Below are 18824 nucleotides of genomic sequence, written 5' to 3' on the forward strand. Positions count from 1 at the left end.
CAGTTCTGAAGGCAAAAGGGGGTCCAACCCGTTACTAGCATGGGGTACCTAATAAAGTGGCCGGTGAGTGTATATGATGTAGCTCATGCGAGCTGCATTCCACTGCACACTATTGTTTCTATTAAGCAACAATAAAAGAAATTCTTGAAATAAACAATATGAAAGACACAACTCTTCACCCCATGTTATTGCAAACCTATGGTTTGTAACAGCAATAAGTGGCCTCATTTTTATTTTTTTGCCGCCGTGTTTCTCTTCAAATATTTTTTGGAAATGACAAGCCCACTAAAATAGCATTTAGAGCATGTGACAATAACACTCTTCACCTAAAGCAACATAATTTGAACACAAAGGCTGTTCACATAGCGCCCCTTCCACTGCAAGGAAATCACTGGAGTGCAGCATGAAGTTCAAATGAAATACAGCCTTTAATCGTGTTTAACTGGAGGACAACATGACCGGCTGCCAAGAGTAATGTTAACTAGCTTCATGTTAAGTGATGCTTCTGTGGCCTGTAGCATCCATTTTGGAGCACCAGAGAGCCATGCAGGCATCTAAGTGGCACCGAAAAAAGGCACTGACATCTGTGTTGTTATTTGGTCATTAGATACCGGTTGTTTAGAAACCAGTACCATTTGGCAGCGGGTTACGGTACCCAACCTTTGACAGTGTAAAATGCACACAGGAAACATGGTGAGATGGAGAAAAGGATAGGACATGAAACAATGTTCCCTGGCCACAATCAACACTGGGATATTGCAGATATATTTGTTTTAACCACTAGGCTACCAGGTGGCTGCCAACCTTTTTTAATGGTGTGTGTGTGTGGGGGTGTGGGGGTGTTTGTGTGTGTGTTTAATAGTACCATGGGCACGCAGCAATGCCTCTGCAGTGAAGAGAGGGGCCTGCAGCATGTCGGCTGTTTCCACTATCAGCATGTCCTTCAGCCTCCGTAGGTCCTGGAGCCGCAGGCCCTCGTACAGCTAGAGAGGATGGGCGTGGCAGAGGAAAGGACAGAGACAAGAGAGGAGGAAACAAAGATAATGACGAGGAAACAGGAAAGGAAGGAATGAATGAAGGAAGGTAGGGATTCAAGAAAGAAGGCAGGTTGGCAGAGAAAAGTAATGAAAAAGAAGAGGGAGCAACAGAGGGTATGATAGGGGATGAAGGGGAGGAAAGGGAAAAGAATGAGAGTGGGAGCAGAAAGGAAGATTGATCAAAATGGAGCAAGAGCATAGTATTTAAAGCAAATCATAGACAATTGCTGACGCATGACTAAGCCAGGCTCAATGAGCTAACCGTCACATTCCTTATGGCAGACTGTTTTTTGTTTGTGTGTGTGTATGTGTGTGTGTGTGTGTGTGTGTGTCTGTGTGTGTGTGTTCATGTCTAATCTAAGCATCTGGACTATTGACAAACAGTGCTAAACTACAGACCTACAAAATACTTACAACCCTGTGTGGATTTGGCAATGTTCACGTATCTCAGGTAGCTTACTCAAAACAGTTTGATCTTAAACAGCATAAAATGTTAACTGCCATTGTTTTTTTATAACAGTTTGTGAGTGTAAACGTTTGGTATTGGTAATGTTGCAAGTGACACCAGTTGAGGGTGACAAATTAAAAGGTGTATTCCCTCTGCCTTTTAGTATCTTATTCTGTACCTCTCTTCGGTCAAGGGCTGCGTACTCTGCCTCTATACTCTCTGCCTCGGGGGCAAGAGAGAAGACCATCTGCGACTCCAGGCACAGGGCCAACTCCTTGTGGTGTTGCTTCTCTGCACAGTCACATGGAGTCTCGCGGTCTTGGTTCTCCGCAAACAGGTCCGCATCTCTCTGCACCAGGAACTAAGCAAGATGAAACAGAAAGAAAATATGGCTTAATAATGGGGCAAACTCTATGCGCATGTGCATGCACTAAGGTTTACTGGCTTATATCTGAGTGTAGAAACCCCATAAAGGTCCCATGGCATGGTGCTTCTTGGATCCTTTTGTGTATACCTTAGTGGTTCCCTAATGCTATATCTGAACCCTGCAGAGATCAGAGGAGCAGTTAACCATAGTTTTCATCAATCGAATTTAGAATGCCAACACAAAGTAAGCGGAAGGTGAGGGATAGCCAATGGATCTCCCGGCAGCACCGGAGTTATCCCTTAAATTAATCTTTGTTGAAATAGACTTTCAAGTATGATGTCATTTAAGCTTCCCAAACATTTGTTCAATTTTTCCTTTCCACTTTGCTTTTTGCTAAATTTAATGTTTTATTGTAGGCTTCTTTCTTTCTTTCTATCACAGCAGACCTGCCAGCATCCCAATCAACCCAATTGATCCCAATTTTGACGTTTTGTTTTGAACGGGCTGCAAATTGCATTTAGCTGTATATGCCAATTTGCAGTTTTTGGGGGAGATTTACGAAAGAAAAATTCAACATTTCAAAAGTATATAATTTTGAATCATAGGAACAAAATTGGTCTCCAAAAGCTAAAACCAATTCTTTACAAAGGCAGATATTTAGACACACGCAGTGATAGCTTAATGCATATGTGACATGTATACGTGATGCATCCTGCCCCAGGGGATTATATAGATGTGTGTTGCACGATATCTTCCCAAAACTATGCATGCAAAAGGGTCTGGTTTAATAAAACTTGATATAATGAATCAACATAAATATAAATATAACTATATATAACTATATATATATATATATATATATATATATATATATAAAATAATAATAATGTAATGGACAACGCCACACATAAGGCACTCTCCTACAAATATTCATAGAACAAAAGGGCAGACATTGAATAATTTGTGTTAACATCAGGGTTAATCTGGCCCCTTTTATCTTCATTCCACGCAGATTGCTTCCTGTCTTAGTGAGGCTCTTCCATTTATATCTATGGAGCCTTTGACCTTTACCTAAAATGTCATTCTTATGGAAATTTTACATCAGCCCATTCTGAAAAATGCCCTTTGGAATCTCACCTCGACACAAGTCTTCATGCCTGAGGCAGCAGCATAGTGCAAGCAGGTGTTTTTCTTGTTGTCAGTGGCGTTGATATCAGCGATCTCATACTCTCCGTGGTCCAGCTTTGCTCCGGTCCATGCCAGAATGATTTGTAGACATTCAGCCCTACGCTGTTTGTCTTCATATGGCCGTGAGATCCGGGGTTGCAGTGCCCCCTCTAAGGTCAGGATCCGGGGCCCCATGCAGAGCAGGTGCAGCGATGTCTCATTGTGCACATTACGCTTGTTAGGATTCCCATCTTTGCTTAGGAGAAAAGACCTAAAAGGGTGAAAATAACAAATATCACTTATTTGTGTTATGCTTAATTGATTCTAGTTTTAGTGTAATAATATATTCTAGAGCAGTTTAAGTAGTGTACTTCCCAATTGTGAAAAGGCTGGCTTTCAATAGGCCCTGTTCCCAAAATTAACAATGGTTTGTGTCTGCTTAATCCTTAATTTTTAGTATGTTTTATTTGATTTGAAAGATCATTTGATCTATGTAAAATGAAATAGACCGGTTTGGTTTATAGGGACCTGGGGTGCTTCTCACTTCTCTTGTATTGCATTCCCAGCTCCTCCACTTGCCTCCCTTACTCGCATTCTTAGTCCGTCCCACCGACGAAGCACAAGAGAGACGTGAGGAAACAAGAAAATGTGTTTAGAGGGGTACGATGCCCTTTCCTCTGAAGCATTATATGAATTCGTCAGCTGTGTGGACGGAGTTAGCAACAGCTTTCAGCTGCACGGCTTTCGGGAAGGATGCTCTCACGTATCATGCTCCTCGGTCGTCAGGGTAAAAAATAAGAGCTTTGAAACGGCCTTCATGAAGGAGATATCAAAGAAGGCCTTGTTTACACGTACATCATTATTTTGAAAGACATTTCCCTTCGTTTACACGCAAACAGAGAATTTGCCTCTGAAAACGAGTCGTTCTAAAAACTCTGGCCAGAGTGGAGATTTTTTAAATCTTCGTTTGCATGACAACTGAGACAAACAGAGGTTTAGGCAGCCAAGGAAGTGAGAAAGAGAAGAGAGAAGAAGTGATCTGTTGCTGTTGTTGCTATTTTCGGGATTCTGATTGGCTAAGGTGGGCTTGAGCTTCTCGTTACACTGCCACCTACAGGTTTGGCACGCTCTTGACGGCATATATACACCGATACTTGTAACCAAGCATGTTTCTAAAAGCTTACAGTTGTGCACAACGTTATTTCTGAAACAGAAGATGTTGAAATGTTTTGGAGGTTCACGTTTTTGAAAATAGCCACACACATGTAAACGTAGCCTAAGGGACAAGGGATGTACCCGTAGTATTTTTGCTATGGTATTGCCTTAATGTGGCCAGCTGCTCACCAGCGCAATTAAGAAGAGTGCCTGCAGGTTTGCCTTAATGTCCTTTCAGCATGGAGGGGCGGGGTACTCCTAAAGTGTTTAGGGTCAGATAGTTCTGCAGCAATTGACATTAGTATATTATGTGGGGTGCTTATTGTTGTGGGCGCACACATATTTAATGAGGTAGGCAACACATTCAAGGTTGGTAGCTCGTGGGGTGGGAAGCTCTTGGAGCCCCATTCTATTCCATCCCAGCATGTTGCATTCCTGAGAGCTGCTAACAGATGGCAATGTAGAGAGACAGATGGGACAGAGACGTATAGAGACAAAACAGGAAAAATGTTTTCTTATGATGCAGCAATACAGTAATACATGGGACCAGCTGAGCAACAGAGTGCTAAAAAATAAGAGAAGTGTTCAAAAGACACTTGATATCAGAGCATGTACCACGTAATAAATACAAACAATAATGTAATAAATTCATAAAATGTAGCAAATCGTGGGCTGTAAATTTCACGATATTGTGAGCTGTAAATCTTGATCATAATACTTGTTATCTATATTTTATATTCACAGGACAAACTCATCTGTAAAATTCTGTTTATAATAGTATTCATTTCTATATTTATTCAGTACATATCCATGTCCTGCACTTATGGAATCATTGTACATCCTGCACTTAATGCTATTGCACTTCTGGTTGGACCCAAACTGCATTTCGTTGCCTTGTACCTGTGTAATGACAAAGCTGAATCTAATCTTATCTAATCTAATATCAAACATCTGGAGCACAACTAATTAGTATCTTAGCTATCAACCCTAGCTAGATTTCCATTTCCCCTCACTGACAGCAGCCGTTCCAAAAAAAAAGTGATTATAAATCTGTCCATTAACCGTTTGCTTGCTTGTTAGATTTTATCTGGACCATATCCTGACCTGAGTAGACGTGTCATGGCGTGACGGGCAGCATAGTGCAGTGGAGTGTTGTGCTGGTAGGACTCTCCATATGTAGCGTTGGGATCTAGAGCCTCCTTGAACTGCGGGTTGCTCTCATACAGCTGGCAGGCTAGCACCTCATCCCCATTGATGACAGCCTTACGGAACTTGGTCGCTGTGTTCCCCATCTTTTCCCCTGTCGTAGGTTCAAGCTCTGATGGAAACGGTAGCCTCTTTAGTTGTCTTCAATCTCTCTAAGTCCAATAGGCCAGCATACTGAATGTCCAAAAGAAAAGAAAAACAGGAGTTTAATTCCTTTATGGCTGTGTCCGAGTCCAACAAAACCTAAAAAATGGTGAGTATTAATCACTTCCCCTGCCTCTGAATCACAAGGGCGAGAGTTGATCTCCAAGGTTGCTCAGACTGCTCTGCCACAAGCCCCTCTATCAGAATTACCACCGCACTGTAAACCACCTCCTTGTGTTTCTCTTTTTATTTTTTGTTTTAAATAACTAAACATAGTGCCAACAAAGCTCACACAGAGAAAAGGACAAGACTTCCTCTGGCATCACCAGGAGCTTCCGCCTCTCCGTGCCAGTGCTGCCCATCCCACTGAGGCCAGGACTCATTTCGAAGCGAGATTTCCTCAACTAAAGAACAACCTGCAGCGAGTCAGCATTTCGCTTCCACCAGAGCACCATATGGTCGCAACTGTTTGGGCAATGTGATGCTTTTTTGGTGAGCTAAAGCACAAATCAACAGATCATATCACGTCCTTGAGCACAATATGGTCTATTTCATGATACTAAAAAGAAATCATACGGAGTTCTTACAACTGCGCAAATCCTTCTATACAATAATAACTTGGTGTAGGTGTATCAAAATCTGTGACCTTTCGAGATCTGTGTCCCTCCTTTTAAAATGTGTAGCACCCCCAAAGCAAAACTAGGGTTAGGGATAAGGCTTTGGTTCATATTGAGGTAGGGGGACACAGATCTCGACGGGTCACAGATTTCGGTGCAAACAATGCACCTTATGTATACAATTACAGGAAAAAATGCATCCTGGAAACTCAACTCAACAATGAAACAATGACAAAGGAAATGCAAAGCAATTTTTGAAGTTCCTTTTGCGGAACAATTGATCATTTTCAGTAACTCATGCAAATAATGTCAAGACTTGTAGATGAACTTGACTCACTGTTATAACATACTTTACACGACATCAGCTAAAACTATGTAAGCGTGTGTGTGTCACAGATTGGAATGAAGGAGGGACCTATAACCTTTTCCAGGAAAAGTATTATTCATTTTAATTTTAATTGTATTGAGATACTTATAAGTGTTTCTAGTTCAGCAGCACCACAAACTGGACCCTTCAAAATTATATTAAAGTTAAATCAACATCTCTTTAAAAGAGCTTTAACAAAAACTGAACATTCTAACCTTCATGAAGGTACTGCATTGGTGTACCTACATGTAATAAACAGGCAACTGAGTATCTTAAAAGTAAATAAGTTTAGTAACCTTATGAGGTGCTTGCATGTTACTATCAAGAATAGAACAAGATTTAATATGACCCATTTAATATAAAATATGGCCATAATTTCCTACGCTTATGTTTCAACTTTTGAGAAAGACTGGTGAGAGAAACCCTCTACGACAACATCCAATGTAGAATGGAGGTTAGGGGAACAGAGGCTGGAACAGAGCGGGTTGGGACTCCTCCTCACCCTCTGTAACAGATTTGTTCACAGTCAGTTTACATGCATGATTGATCATTTGTTCTTTATTCAGCCGAGCTAAATATGTAAACAAAGTAAACTTATATAAATATGTTCATCTACGGCTATTGTTAGGATAGGACCCTGTATATATTCAAATAACATTAACACGTAACTTACAGACAGTGAAACGTTAGCAAATTATACATCACTTAAACAATAAAACCAGATGGCACAAGTAAACTTTCCTTACATCACTACTCTGTGTCAAACTTGTGCCATGTGCGGACAGACACCATCATAATCACACAGAGGACAACACTAACAGAAAATGTCCCACCTTGGTGAGCACTTGTAAACAACTGATCTGATCTTTGAACTGTTATACAACCTCAAAGATGGCAACACATTACACTTGATACGGTTAACGTGCCTGTCCAAATGTGTAACTAATTAACATATGTGACACTCCTCCATGACAGCGCCAACCAACATCTAACTAACGTTATAGCTATCTAACAGCAGCAACTAGGATATAAAAATGTAACAGTCCGTCTGCGTAGCTTGCCACTTGTCACTAAACTCCTTCATGCAGGCCTTTCCCATGCTGTGTGATGTTTACCATTTTCGCTAGCTCGAACCAACGGCAGTGTGTTTAGTTGTTGACTAAACAGTCCGTCACTACGCTTGAAAACATTCACCAGCCAACTGACCTTAGGTAACGTTAGCTGCAAACCAATCCGTTTGTTGAACACGCTCGTGCTAATCACAATACACAATATTCCTTGCTAGCTGGATGTTATTCAAAAGCATAAAAACATCATGACGCTAGTATCTGCGTTGGCTAACGTCAGTGCATAACGTTACGCTTTCGGATCAGCTAGCAAGCTAGCTAACCGTGCTACTAGCCAACTCAGCAAGCACAGTTTATAAACTCACAGTAAACAACGAGTAACAAGTATTCCGACTTACACATATGGTACATCTCGCTGTGGTAGATCAGACCTTGTGAATAAACTGTCACGTGCTAGCACAATAACCAGAAGATGTCCTTGTTAGTGAGGCAAACCATAAACTATGTGTGCACAGAGGAGTGATGTTGTTCCTGTCAACTCTTCGTTGACTCTGCTGGTAGTGGCTGCTGCACGGGTTGCCAGGTTTCAGCACAAACCCCAAAACAGGCGGAGAAAGAAATCAGTTGCGCTCCTTTTTGTCATAGACTAATAGATAGAATAGAGATAGATAGAAATACAATTGACTTTTACATCCTTACGTCACTATATACTGGACTGATGACATGACATGACCAACTAGGCTAAGTTTGTTTGTTTGTTTCTGCCTGTTTATCGCAACGGGTTAGCATATTCGGAGTGCAATATGACGGACATGCAACCTTATCTAACGTGTGTCAAATATACAGATTCCCATGGACAGAAAAGACATGGGATTCTTTAAAATAAAAAATAAATTGTTTAAAAAATCTACACCTTTTGGCTGTAGTATTAGGGTCTAAGCAAGGTAAAATGCAAATAAAGCCTAACTCCATTTTGTGTCAGATGTAGGCCCACATTGTCCATCTCAACTCAACAGTCTGCTGTAGGGATTGATTTGGTAGCTGTTAGTACAATACAAGCCCACAAGAGTGCGACAGAGTCCATGAAAACAAATTGTGCTGTTAGATGAGACGAAGCTGAAACTTCAGTGTCAGTCCAATATAACAGGTGGGTTAGCTCGATTCAAGTGGCTTTACCCCCACACTCCTGTTCATTACTTGGTTACCATGACTGAAGAACCGATTAAAAGGTATATAATCATCAAATATACCTTGTGAGCAGAAATATGTAACTGGTGCATTCCTTTATCAAACCAATGTGTATGTTAAATGTTCCCAATAGCCCATCATATACAAAGTAAGCTGTATTTAAACAGGGAAAAGGTATCTTACCTTGAAATAACCACTCAGATACTCAATAAAACACATGCCTTTTATTATCAAAATTCTGAACATTGCAACAAAGGTATATACAGCACATTCGATACATCTATGAGTGCACAAATTTCATATCAACAGGCCTTTAATAAATAATCTGTAAACACATAACCTCAGTTTAAAGGCATTTACAGCAACTTAAATGCTTTGGCACTTTCAAAACTTCATATTCAGAGTTTCATAAATCGGACGGTGAAAAAAAGATATAGTCCATGAGATGGACAACAGTATATGCCAACAACAATTCAGGATGCTGATCCTTATTGTGCCTTACACGCCCTTTGACTTTTAATGCCATTATATGAATATGTCCTTGGTATTTCCTGTGTATCCACAAAAGGAAGAAACAAAACAACAATCACCACATTTAATACCACCTAGAAAAACTCTGGGTGAAGCCATTACAAAAAAGCTGAACAAAAAAAAATGTATGCATGGCAAATGAAGAACAACCAAAGTGAGAGACAACACATCAGAGGCTGAGAATATTAAGGGTTTGTGTAAAAGGAATAGTACGCTGCCATGCCTTTGGATGAGGTTGCTTCTTTGCTATAGGGGCTACTGTTGGTGGCAGCGGAGGCCAAGTCCTCACACTTGATGTCAGCGTCCTCTGTGCTGAGACCAGTGAGAGATAAACGCCTCCGTTTGCAGGCTGTGGAATAAGAATCAGCGTTGTCTAAGGACAGAGCTGATGGCTGTGTCTCTGTCCAGGGGGAGATCAGGCTTCCGCTGCCTCTCACCTCCTCTTCTATCTGTGGTTTAACTTTGTTTGAGTCCTCTGAGAACCTAGTGGTGGGACTGGGCCTGGGAGACCAAGGCAGGCTGGGAGTAATCTTTCTCTGGTATGGTGTTCTGGACCCCCACCCTGCCGACATGGTGGGGAAAGGAGAGTCTGGGTAGTAGCTGAGAGCGTGGGATGTTTGCATGGACAGGGATTTGATACCATAAGGAAGCAGGGAACTTGAGTATTCTCCCTCATAGGGTGTCAGATCTAGTTTGTTGCTGGTGTTAGTGCCGTTTCCGCCTTGCTGCATGGAGGTGACAAACCACCTCTGCGAAGCGCCGTCTTCTGTCTGAGGTGAGAGGAGGCTGTTAGTCTGCGGCACTGCTCTCTCGCTGTTATAGAAGCGATTCTGAGGAAGGTTGTTGACAAATTGGTCTTGAAAGAGAGGCTGCATGGTGTAGCGGGCCCCGGGGACAATCTGGTGGGCACGGGGAGAGTCGGTTGGAGACGGTGTGAGCCGGTCATTCTCTTGAGCTGTGTACATCCTGGAAAATACATGTACGTATGAACTTGAGGTCAAGGAAGGGCAGTGTCTGGGTGAAAGAAATCATGTTGTAAAAAACGTCTTTCAAAAGTATTTGGGACACACAAATATGAAACAGCAAATCTAAAATTGGTAAATGACAACTTACAACACAGTTGACCCCATTAAACATATAATCTGATACACATGCATGTGTTGTAAAATGTTTATATTTACATACATGTGTGGCAATGAAGTCAAATACTCACGAATCATAATTATCTCTGAATCCTTTAGCAAAGGGGTTGTGATCAATTTTCAGCTGCGTAATCTAAAACAAAGAAAATAAAGAATAAGCTTTATATTGACATGTTACGATAAAGAAAGAGAAATAAACATCATGCAGTTGAATGCCTACATGTCATACTATATAAATATCAGGTAGATAATTAACACTAACAACTGCAACATTCATGTTTATTAAATGAGTTTCAATGAATAGAAATAACAAATAAATCCAAACAAGATGACTTTTCTACTTACAAGGCAAAGATATTACGAGTAGGTTTTAAAACAACAGTCTATCAGTGGTGGAAGAAGTATTCAGGTCCTTTTATTTAAGTAAAAGTAGCCTACCAATACCACACTGCAAAAATACTCGGTTATAAGTAAAAGTACTGCAACGAAAATGCTACTTAAGTATAATAATGTAAGTATTCTCAGGAAAATGTACTTAAAGTATTAAAAGTAAAAGAATTCAATGCAGAAAAATCCTCACATTTAGAGTGAGAGTGTAATCGGCTCATCATTTCAGCTGGAATCGTAGGCCGTTATATTGGTGGGTAGTTTAATTTATAATTAACGACCTATTTCCAAATCTAGGGCCTACATGTTTTGTGTGCAAAAATCTTAAATTGTAAAGTAATAAGTACCTAAAAAAAGATGTCAGATTACTGTAGTGGTACAACAATTTCCTCTGAAATGTAGTGGAGTAGCAGTAGACAGTGTCAGGACAAGAAAAGTCTCAAGAACCTTAAAAGTATACTTAAGTACAGTACTTGAGTAAATGTACTTAGTTAGATTCCAGCACTGCAGTTTATAGTTAAAAACCAGGAGAGAAGCATGGAGGCATGTTCCATCATGCTTACATCAGTGTTCTGGTAGGCAGTCACAGCTATGAACTGGTTCTCTGGAAAGGTGAAGCTCTGAGTCCTCCCGTCGCTGCTGATGTCCTCCACCCCGTCCTCCGTCACCTCCACGATGTGCAGCCTGGGCTGGTACTTATGCAGCGACTGCAGGACAATCATCTGCGTAATAACATGGGGGGGGGGGGAATCCGATAAATTATTTGTTCATTTCTAAAAGGAAACTATGCGATAAATGAGTTTGTAATTGTCTAAACACGTGCAAATTGCGCAAAAAAGATCATTCGGTTTGTTCTAATGACGCAAATTAATTTCCTTCTAAAATTGTTTGGATTTTTATTATAAAGATAAAATGTAAATTACCGAATGGTGCTAGTGATTTAAGTAGGCTAAAGCGTGTAAACGGTGCGCTTTACATTTCTCCGTTACGCATTATTTATCTGGGTAAATATTTTTGCTGTAGCCTTTAGGCTAACGATATTTCAATGCAAATAAAACATATGTTGACATTTGAATAGGCTGAAAATGACTTAAATCTCCAGTGAGTGGCGTTAGTTGTATTTATTGATGTATTAGATAACATACCTGCGAGGTGTTGTGACTGGTTCCTTTGTTGTTCGTGAGTTTCAGTTTGCTGAAGGAGATTTCTTGTCTCATCCAGTGGGCCCCTGTGTTTGGAGACTCCGGATGGATGTAGACTTTGTTCCCTGAAATAAAGACATTTTCCAACATCAAACTCAATGCATCTCCAGGTAGGCCACACCGTTTAGAAAGCTACCTATTGCACATCTCTATTTCAAAAAGTAGACTATATTCATAAAAATAAGACTTGGTTGTAACGAATTGTATTCTGGCAAATAGAAAAGCTTAAAATTAAAATACGGAAAGAAATCAAATGGAAAGTCTTTCCATTTGATTTCTTTCCGTATTTTAAATTTTTAAAATGTTATTTCTATGGTTCTACATCGTGAGAGTTGAAATGGTAAACATGTTTCAGTACCTTGGCTGCTGTTGTCCGCCTTCCCACAGGTGACCCACTTGCCACCTTGAAACCTCCAGTGGTTTGGGTCCGCCAGCACCACCTCCACGAACACGCTGTAGTGCGCTGTCAGGCTCAGACCAGCTATGTTGAAACTGAGGAAGGGGAACATCCGTCTGCAAACACAAAACCAAAAATGTTATGATAGACGGCACTGGGACACCATTAGCCTAAACTGGGTTTTATTGGAGAACCATGCAAATCAGATTTTTACTCAGTGAATTAAATGAGGCCTAATTCACGGGAACTCGGCCGAGTTCATTTATTTCCCATGAACATCGCGATAGGCGGATTGTACCAAAGTAACATCATCTCTGTCCTCTCCTGCTGCTGTCTCACCTGCCCTGCTTGGTGATGATCATCTCGGTCTGGTGCCGGTGGAACTTGAGCCACAGCGGTCGGTTGCAGAGGTATACCTGGGCCCTGCCCCCCGCGCCGCCGGTGGGGAGGGTTAAGTTGCTTAGCGCAGACCCGGAGCCAGTGTAGGGCGGGTAGATGCAGCCGGGGCTCTGCCCGAGCTGGTAAGCCGGGCTGAAGTGACTGCGGCCGGCGTTGGAGGGGGAAAACCCCGCGGGAGGCAACACGGAGCCCAAGTGGAGAGATGAGGGGTACCTGCCGGCGCCGGACGGGGTGTAAACTGTCCCACTGGGGGTATACGGGATAAAAGAGCAGGGACTGGGGGTTTCTGGGCTTTGTTTAGAAACTGTAGGAGGGATGTAGTAACGGTCAGCATCCATCCCGTGCTCTGTGTACCTGCTGGCAGCACTCGGATCGTCCCCACCAACAGCCGGAGACTTGCGCCTGTCCTCCGCTGCTTCCTTCGTGGAGGAGAAGGTGCTGTTCTCCCCTTCACCGCCGAGCATGACTGCTTTTCTGGTCTGGTCGATGAGATAAATTGCTTTCTTTGATCCCAGCTGGGACTGCTCGTTTCTTCTTCGCCTACCCCTCTGGAATTCGGCCTACTGGTTTTTGTGCCAGGTGTCTTCAGAGAAAAACTTCTTGTGCCAGCATCCACTGAAGTCTGAATTCAGGAGACAGAAACGAGTATGGTTAGGAGCTAGAGTCTACATCTGCAGTCACTGGGCTACCTGATTCATCCTCACTTGGAAGGCCCAGTGCGAGTGCCAAGCTGGCGATTTGCGCGTAAACTACATGAAAACACAGTGAGATGGGAAAGTGACCGTCATCATCATATCAAAGCAAAACTCCGTGGGCGTATCAGGGTGTGGCTGAGAACTCAGTCAAAACTCGAAGTTCAGGTTTTGATAGAATCACAGGCGGTCAAGTCTTGAATAGTTGCAATGCATTGCCATCTTTTAAAAATCAGTGACTTTACTGTAGGCCAACTTAAAAACAATGTATAGGGCTATGTGGCATTTAAGTGTCCTCCCTTCGTTATTGGGTTTTAAAAACATATGATAATTATTCCATACAATTCAGTGTAGCCTAATAAAAGAAGGCACCACGTTTTATTTAGAATTTAAATTCACAAGGAGAAATATAAACCCGATGTGATTAAGGTCAACAGCTCAGAGAGGCTCACCATGACACAGTTTACTCACTAACACAACTCACCGGATCCTACACGGATCAGGTGACTTTGGAGGCCTAATATTGAAAGGTAATCGCCTCGAGGTATGGACCCAATTTCTTGTAAATCATATGACAAACTTAAAAATAAAGCACAGATTTTTTTTGTGTGTGGGGGGGAGAGAGAGTACAGCTTTGTGGTGTAAAACTGAAGTGAAAGCTCGCCCACGATTCTTTGGTGACATATTTTGAGAGAATGTAATTTAAAACAAATGTTTCAATAAAAACAAATTGTGCTTTTTTTATTTTTATAACGACTAACTAGATAACCCCACGTAAGCCGTGCCAAAATTTCCATCAATATATATATATACACATGTAGCAATTAATTTATCTTAATATGTAATTTATCTTAATATGTCTTTGTGGAGAGAAAAAAAAATAATAAAAAAATAAAAATGTACAAATGTAGCCTACTCACTTATACTGTACTGTACTGTACTGACTAGAAGTAATAGAGTGAATGCTGTTAATCCTATGTTATTATTCAGAGTTAATGAATTTGCATTCATTCAGTTCTGGTGCGGATCTGAGTCCCAACGGGATACCCGACGTGAAAAAGGGAAAAAGCCAATTATTTTTCCGTTTGAAGAAATCTGTGATGTTTCTTGGATCAGACAGTCCGAAATGACAAACGACAACAAACAAATAGAAATACAAATAGGCTTAATATTTGAATAGACAAATAAAAGGATTTCGTGTGGTTTGAATCCAGCTGTATTTAATTCCAAATGCAAGATTCAATTTAAGTTGTTTTGAGGCGAGTCATGTTTTCATTTCTCATTTATTACAATGCTGAATTAACCAAACCTGTCCTCCGGTGATTGTCATATAAACTTATATTAAAATTGATATTGATATATCGCATGTAAAAATATACATCTTAAATATATAAACTTACCAAGCGATTCACCTTCCTTTTTCCTTTTCAAAAAACAAGTTCAAGACGCAAGAGAAATATTTTCAGCCAAATGCAACATCAACGCGAAAAATGCCGTGCGAAGCTGAGCCCATACCAGCACAGGACACCATGGTGTGTTTGGGCTAAAGAGAGAGTCAAAAGTAAAGCCAGCCATGTGGCGGAGGACTGATGAGCGTGGAGGCGCGCTCCCGCTTTCACCGCTGCTCTCTCCGCGTGGCCGTGACGCACAGATAGCAGCCTATTCTCCTATTCTCCTCCGATCTCCAGGGGAGGGGCATCCCTCCCAGCCAAGGTGTAGCAATAAGAGAGAGGAATCTATCCTCGCATTATTTCCCTCTCATCATCCCCACAAAGGTACATGGCCAGAATACCATTCCCATCAGGGCCTGGAGTGTGTCTGTGGGGCTCCAAAGTGCAGAGTTTATGGTGCTCTAATATAATGCTTTATATGCCACGTGTCATTGTTGTTCCTAGAACACTCACATCTACACACAAAAAGCCTCCTCTTTTAACACAAAGAGCTAAATACATGAATGTCCAGATCTCTAAAAAGTGGTGCTGATCTGGAGCTGACTACTGGAGTGTAGTCAACTTTTTCAAACTTGTAGCACAACATGGGCCTCGAAAAATGCATGAAATCAATCAAGTTTCTGCTAATTTTAATATGAAGGTGAGTCAGTGAGTCAGAGACTCGATCATTGTGATACTTAAAAATGTGACAACATGACTTAAAGTATAAAAATAATAAACACACACATTTTCTTTCATTTTCGTGTGTCATTAAGTGCACAGATGGAACCTATCATGATTGAAACTTATCTGTATCACTGTCTTTGTAGTTATTAAAGACTATAGATATACAAATCAATCGGATACCCAACCCCAGCAAATGGGGCTAAAAAGTGAGGAGCCCCAAATAGAGGAGCAGCCAAGGCATTAAAAGGAACTGTCACAGCTACTGTGTGATTTCATCATGGGCTGAAAAGAGCCAACACTATATCAAGAAACATTTGCGTTATCGTCTGTAACACTGACATGAAGAAACAAAATGCATTTTATTTTAAACATCTGTATGAGTAACAACTCACATACAAACTAGTGGATCTATTGACTGTTTTCACAATAAAAAGGTGCAATTCTGATATTGATTGCTCCCCATATGTTGCCACAATATACACATTTTGTCACAAAAGCACAAAGAATTCAAAGATCATTTTGACTCTTAAAGAGACCGCTATCAGACAACCTTTATTTGTTGTACTTCTTCAGATCAAAGGACACCAAATTCAGACCTTAAATGATGCTGCATTACTGTGTCAATGGGACCCCTTTCAACAGCTTTGGAGACCAAGCTCTTCTTTCAAAACCAGACGATGCTCAGCTGCTGCGTACTTTGAGAGGAGTTTACATGACAATGACAGTGAGAGGATTAATGAAGCAGGTCGCCACCTCTGAAATAAACACATTGCACATCAGACAAGACAGATCAACCTTTGGGTAAACTATTAGAACAGCAAACAGTAAAGCTAATGGGCCTCTGCTGATTGCACTGATAGCGTGATTGAGGCGTCTGATTATTTCAGGAAGTCATGAATATAGAGTCAGTAGTCAAAGATCTTGGTGTGCACATGAGGTTTTAGTGGTCCTAAATTAACTTTGAACTCAAAGTATTTTTCTCCGGCTTGCCTGTTTCCCCCTTTGATATACTTATGTTTGTGATGTTGTTCTTATGGATGTGACTAATGTTTACTCTCAAGTATCAATCTGAATGGGATTGAAATTCAAGCACATTAAACTCTCTCTCTCCCTCTAGCTTTCTTTCTCTTTATTTAGCAAACTACCCATTTGACACACAAACACTTACAGTCACGTGCGCTGATGGTAAAACCAGTGAGTCAGAAGTGAGAACATGTGGATTGTTCAAAGTTTCTAAATGAGCTTGTGTTTGTCCCGATAATACAGGGGTTCACACACTCACTGAAACATTTTGCATGTAAACATTTTCTGAATTCACCCTCCTTGAGAAATATCTTAGTGTTCCCCCTCCACGTAAAAATGTGTTTTGTGTATTGGGACTTTACTTGGATGCTTGAGTTGCACTGTGCAAAATGATGTGTGCAGTTTGACACTAGAGGCTTGTTATTACATGCATCTGGTGAAAGGGGGAAATTACTCTGTGCTCACCTTAAATCTGAATTAAACACTTGAAACTTCATGCACATACAACCTGTTCAGACCTGGCATTAACACGCCTCTGATCTGATCATAAGTGGACAGCTCTAAGAATGTCAGTTCACACCAGGCATTAGAATACCTCTCCACATGCGTCTTGAGTGACCACTTGTGATTGCATCTCATTTCCCTGAAAGAAATCCCAACAACACAGACTGGGTCTCTTCCTTGCGTTATTCCAGGAAAACCAAATCTTAGATCTTTGACACACTTGTAATATTTCTCTGTGGGCTTTTTAAAGATTTTAGAAGTTGTAAACAAAACCAGCTTCCATGATTTGAGAAGGCAGTGCTGCTTCCGCTTAGGCAGAGGACTTCAGCTGAGTAGGCGGCCCTTCAGTGTGTCCCAGGACACATTCACATGCACAAATAAAAGAATGTGGCCAGACCACCTCCAAATGTTGTCTGATCATTTAGATCTCAATGTGTCTTGGGTGCGTTCACACTTACATTTAAAACCCCCAAGACACATTAATGCCAGGTGTGAACAAGGCCTGAGGAGAGTGGATATTTCAGTCAAGCAGGAGACGTCGTGTGTATAGTAGTTTAACTTTAGAAAAAAAACATGTGCATATAAATACATTCAGAAGTTTTTTCGATGAGGAAGACAGAGTTGTAACAAGTTAATAAAAACATAGGCTATCAGACACATATTACTATACAGTGCCTTAAAACATGTCTTATGGGGATCTTTAAAGTAGACCTTGCATTTTCCAATTGCAATTCTAATTTACTATTGCTCTTTGTGATGATGAAAACATCCAATTCTAGCTCATATCAGTTTATCTCATTACCAAAAAATAACTACTACACCTCACATATTGCTATGTGCTTATCGTGTGTGGGCAGCCTGTCTGTATAGTGGCCTCCCTCGTCTCTCTGTCACGCTCGATGAGCAGCTTCCCCTAGCTGTGCCTGCTTTTTGACACGTCTAAAGGGCTGTGTCTGACATCTTGCCATCCTGATGGCCACTCCTCCCGCAGTGCTCATGCCAGGCAGGAGGAAAAGCTGGTGACCTGGCCATCATCGACCTGCCCTAGGCCACTGCCACCCCGCTGGCAGCAGAAGGTCTCTTGGTCTGAAGCCACGGCAGGAACTCTGCCTGCCGCAGCTTGTGATGTCACGACAGACATGCTCTCAGATCAGAGTTCTGATTGGCTTTGAGGGTTTGCCTTTATCATTTCCTGGGAAATGCCCTCTCAACAACTTGCACACATACAAAACCTAATTAATTGAATATGAGCTTAGCTTTCTGCCCTCCTAGCTAATCAGCTGCCTTGACAGATCATGCAGGAAACCACAAATATGTTCTCCCCATCAATGATGTAATTTGCATATGAAGGAGTCTTTAGATATTGTAAAAGAAGAAAACTTACATCCTAATTTAAACATTTGCAGCCTAATTAATATTTTACAAAGTTACATTTTGACTTCATTTAGTTAATTAATCACCAGTGCATAAAGAACAGACTTAATTTAAAAAAAACATTGTGTAAGGATGTAATATAAAAACAATTGTATGTGAAGCAAAGTAATGTATAGATCACTGCAACTCTTAATAAATAACTGATGTAACAAATACCATTGGGATACTTATTCCACAATAAGGTTTCAAATGGCAGAAGGTTAGGGCCTCTAGGGACCCACTTCCTTGTCCCC

The 18824-nt window shown here is 41.1% G+C and overlaps 2 protein-coding genes across 4 annotated transcripts in view; both read right to left on the reverse strand.

Annotated features, from left to right (window-relative positions):
- LOC117945784 (ankyrin repeat and IBR domain-containing protein 1-like) overlaps positions 1-8167 on the reverse strand; it is a 34706-nt gene extending 26539 nt beyond the window's left edge. Inside the window, 5 exon segments of the mRNA XM_034873480.1 lie at positions 866-983; positions 1664-1846; positions 2990-3290; positions 5279-5554; positions 7974-8167. Of these exon segments, the coding sequence (XP_034729371.1) occupies positions 866-983; positions 1664-1846; positions 2990-3290; positions 5279-5466 (790 nt within the window). The 5' untranslated portion in view covers positions 5467-5554; positions 7974-8167.
- An 801-nt stretch (positions 8168-8968) lies between these two features.
- On the reverse strand, positions 8969-13566 carry LOC117946678 (eomesodermin-like). Of its 3 annotated transcripts, none has more exons than XM_034874962.1 (6): positions 12762-13566; positions 12384-12538; positions 11969-12090; positions 11387-11545; positions 10508-10569; positions 8969-10302 (listed from the first exon to the last, which is right to left on the reverse strand). In XM_034874962.1, exons 1-6 carry the CDS (start codon positions 13283-13285, stop codon positions 9480-9482), a joined length of 1845 nt encoding a protein of 614 aa, XP_034730853.1. In that variant the 5' UTR covers positions 13286-13566; the 3' UTR covers positions 8969-9479. The 3 variants fall into 3 exon arrangements, with proteins under 3 accessions (XP_034730853.1, XP_034730852.1, XP_034730854.1); XM_034874961.1 differs by having other exon boundaries at positions 8969-10308; XM_034874963.1 differs by having other exon boundaries at positions 8969-10260; positions 12762-13563.
- Positions 13567-18824: the final 5258 nt, after the last annotated feature.

The sequence above is a fragment of the Etheostoma cragini genome, chromosome 6, assembly GCF_013103735.1.
Source record: "Etheostoma cragini isolate CJK2018 chromosome 6, CSU_Ecrag_1.0, whole genome shotgun sequence".
NCBI classification, from domain to species: Eukaryota; Metazoa; Chordata; class Actinopteri; order Perciformes; family Percidae; genus Etheostoma; species Etheostoma cragini.

Excerpts from the sequence above, each read along its gene's own strand:
- LOC117946678 (XM_034874961.1), bottom strand. The coding sequence starts at position 13,285 with ATGCTCGGCGGTGAAGGGGAGAACAGCACCTTCTCCTCCACGAAGGAA. Across the intron at positions 12,539-12,761 it reads ATCATCACCAAGCAGGGCAG|ACGGATGTTCCCCTTCCTCA; the intron begins GTGAGACAGCAG and ends TTGTGTTTGCAG. Across the intron at positions 10,309-10,507 it reads TTCAGAGATAATTATGATTC|ACACTGCCCTTCCTTGACCT; the intron begins GTGAGTATTTGA and ends TCTTTCACCCAG.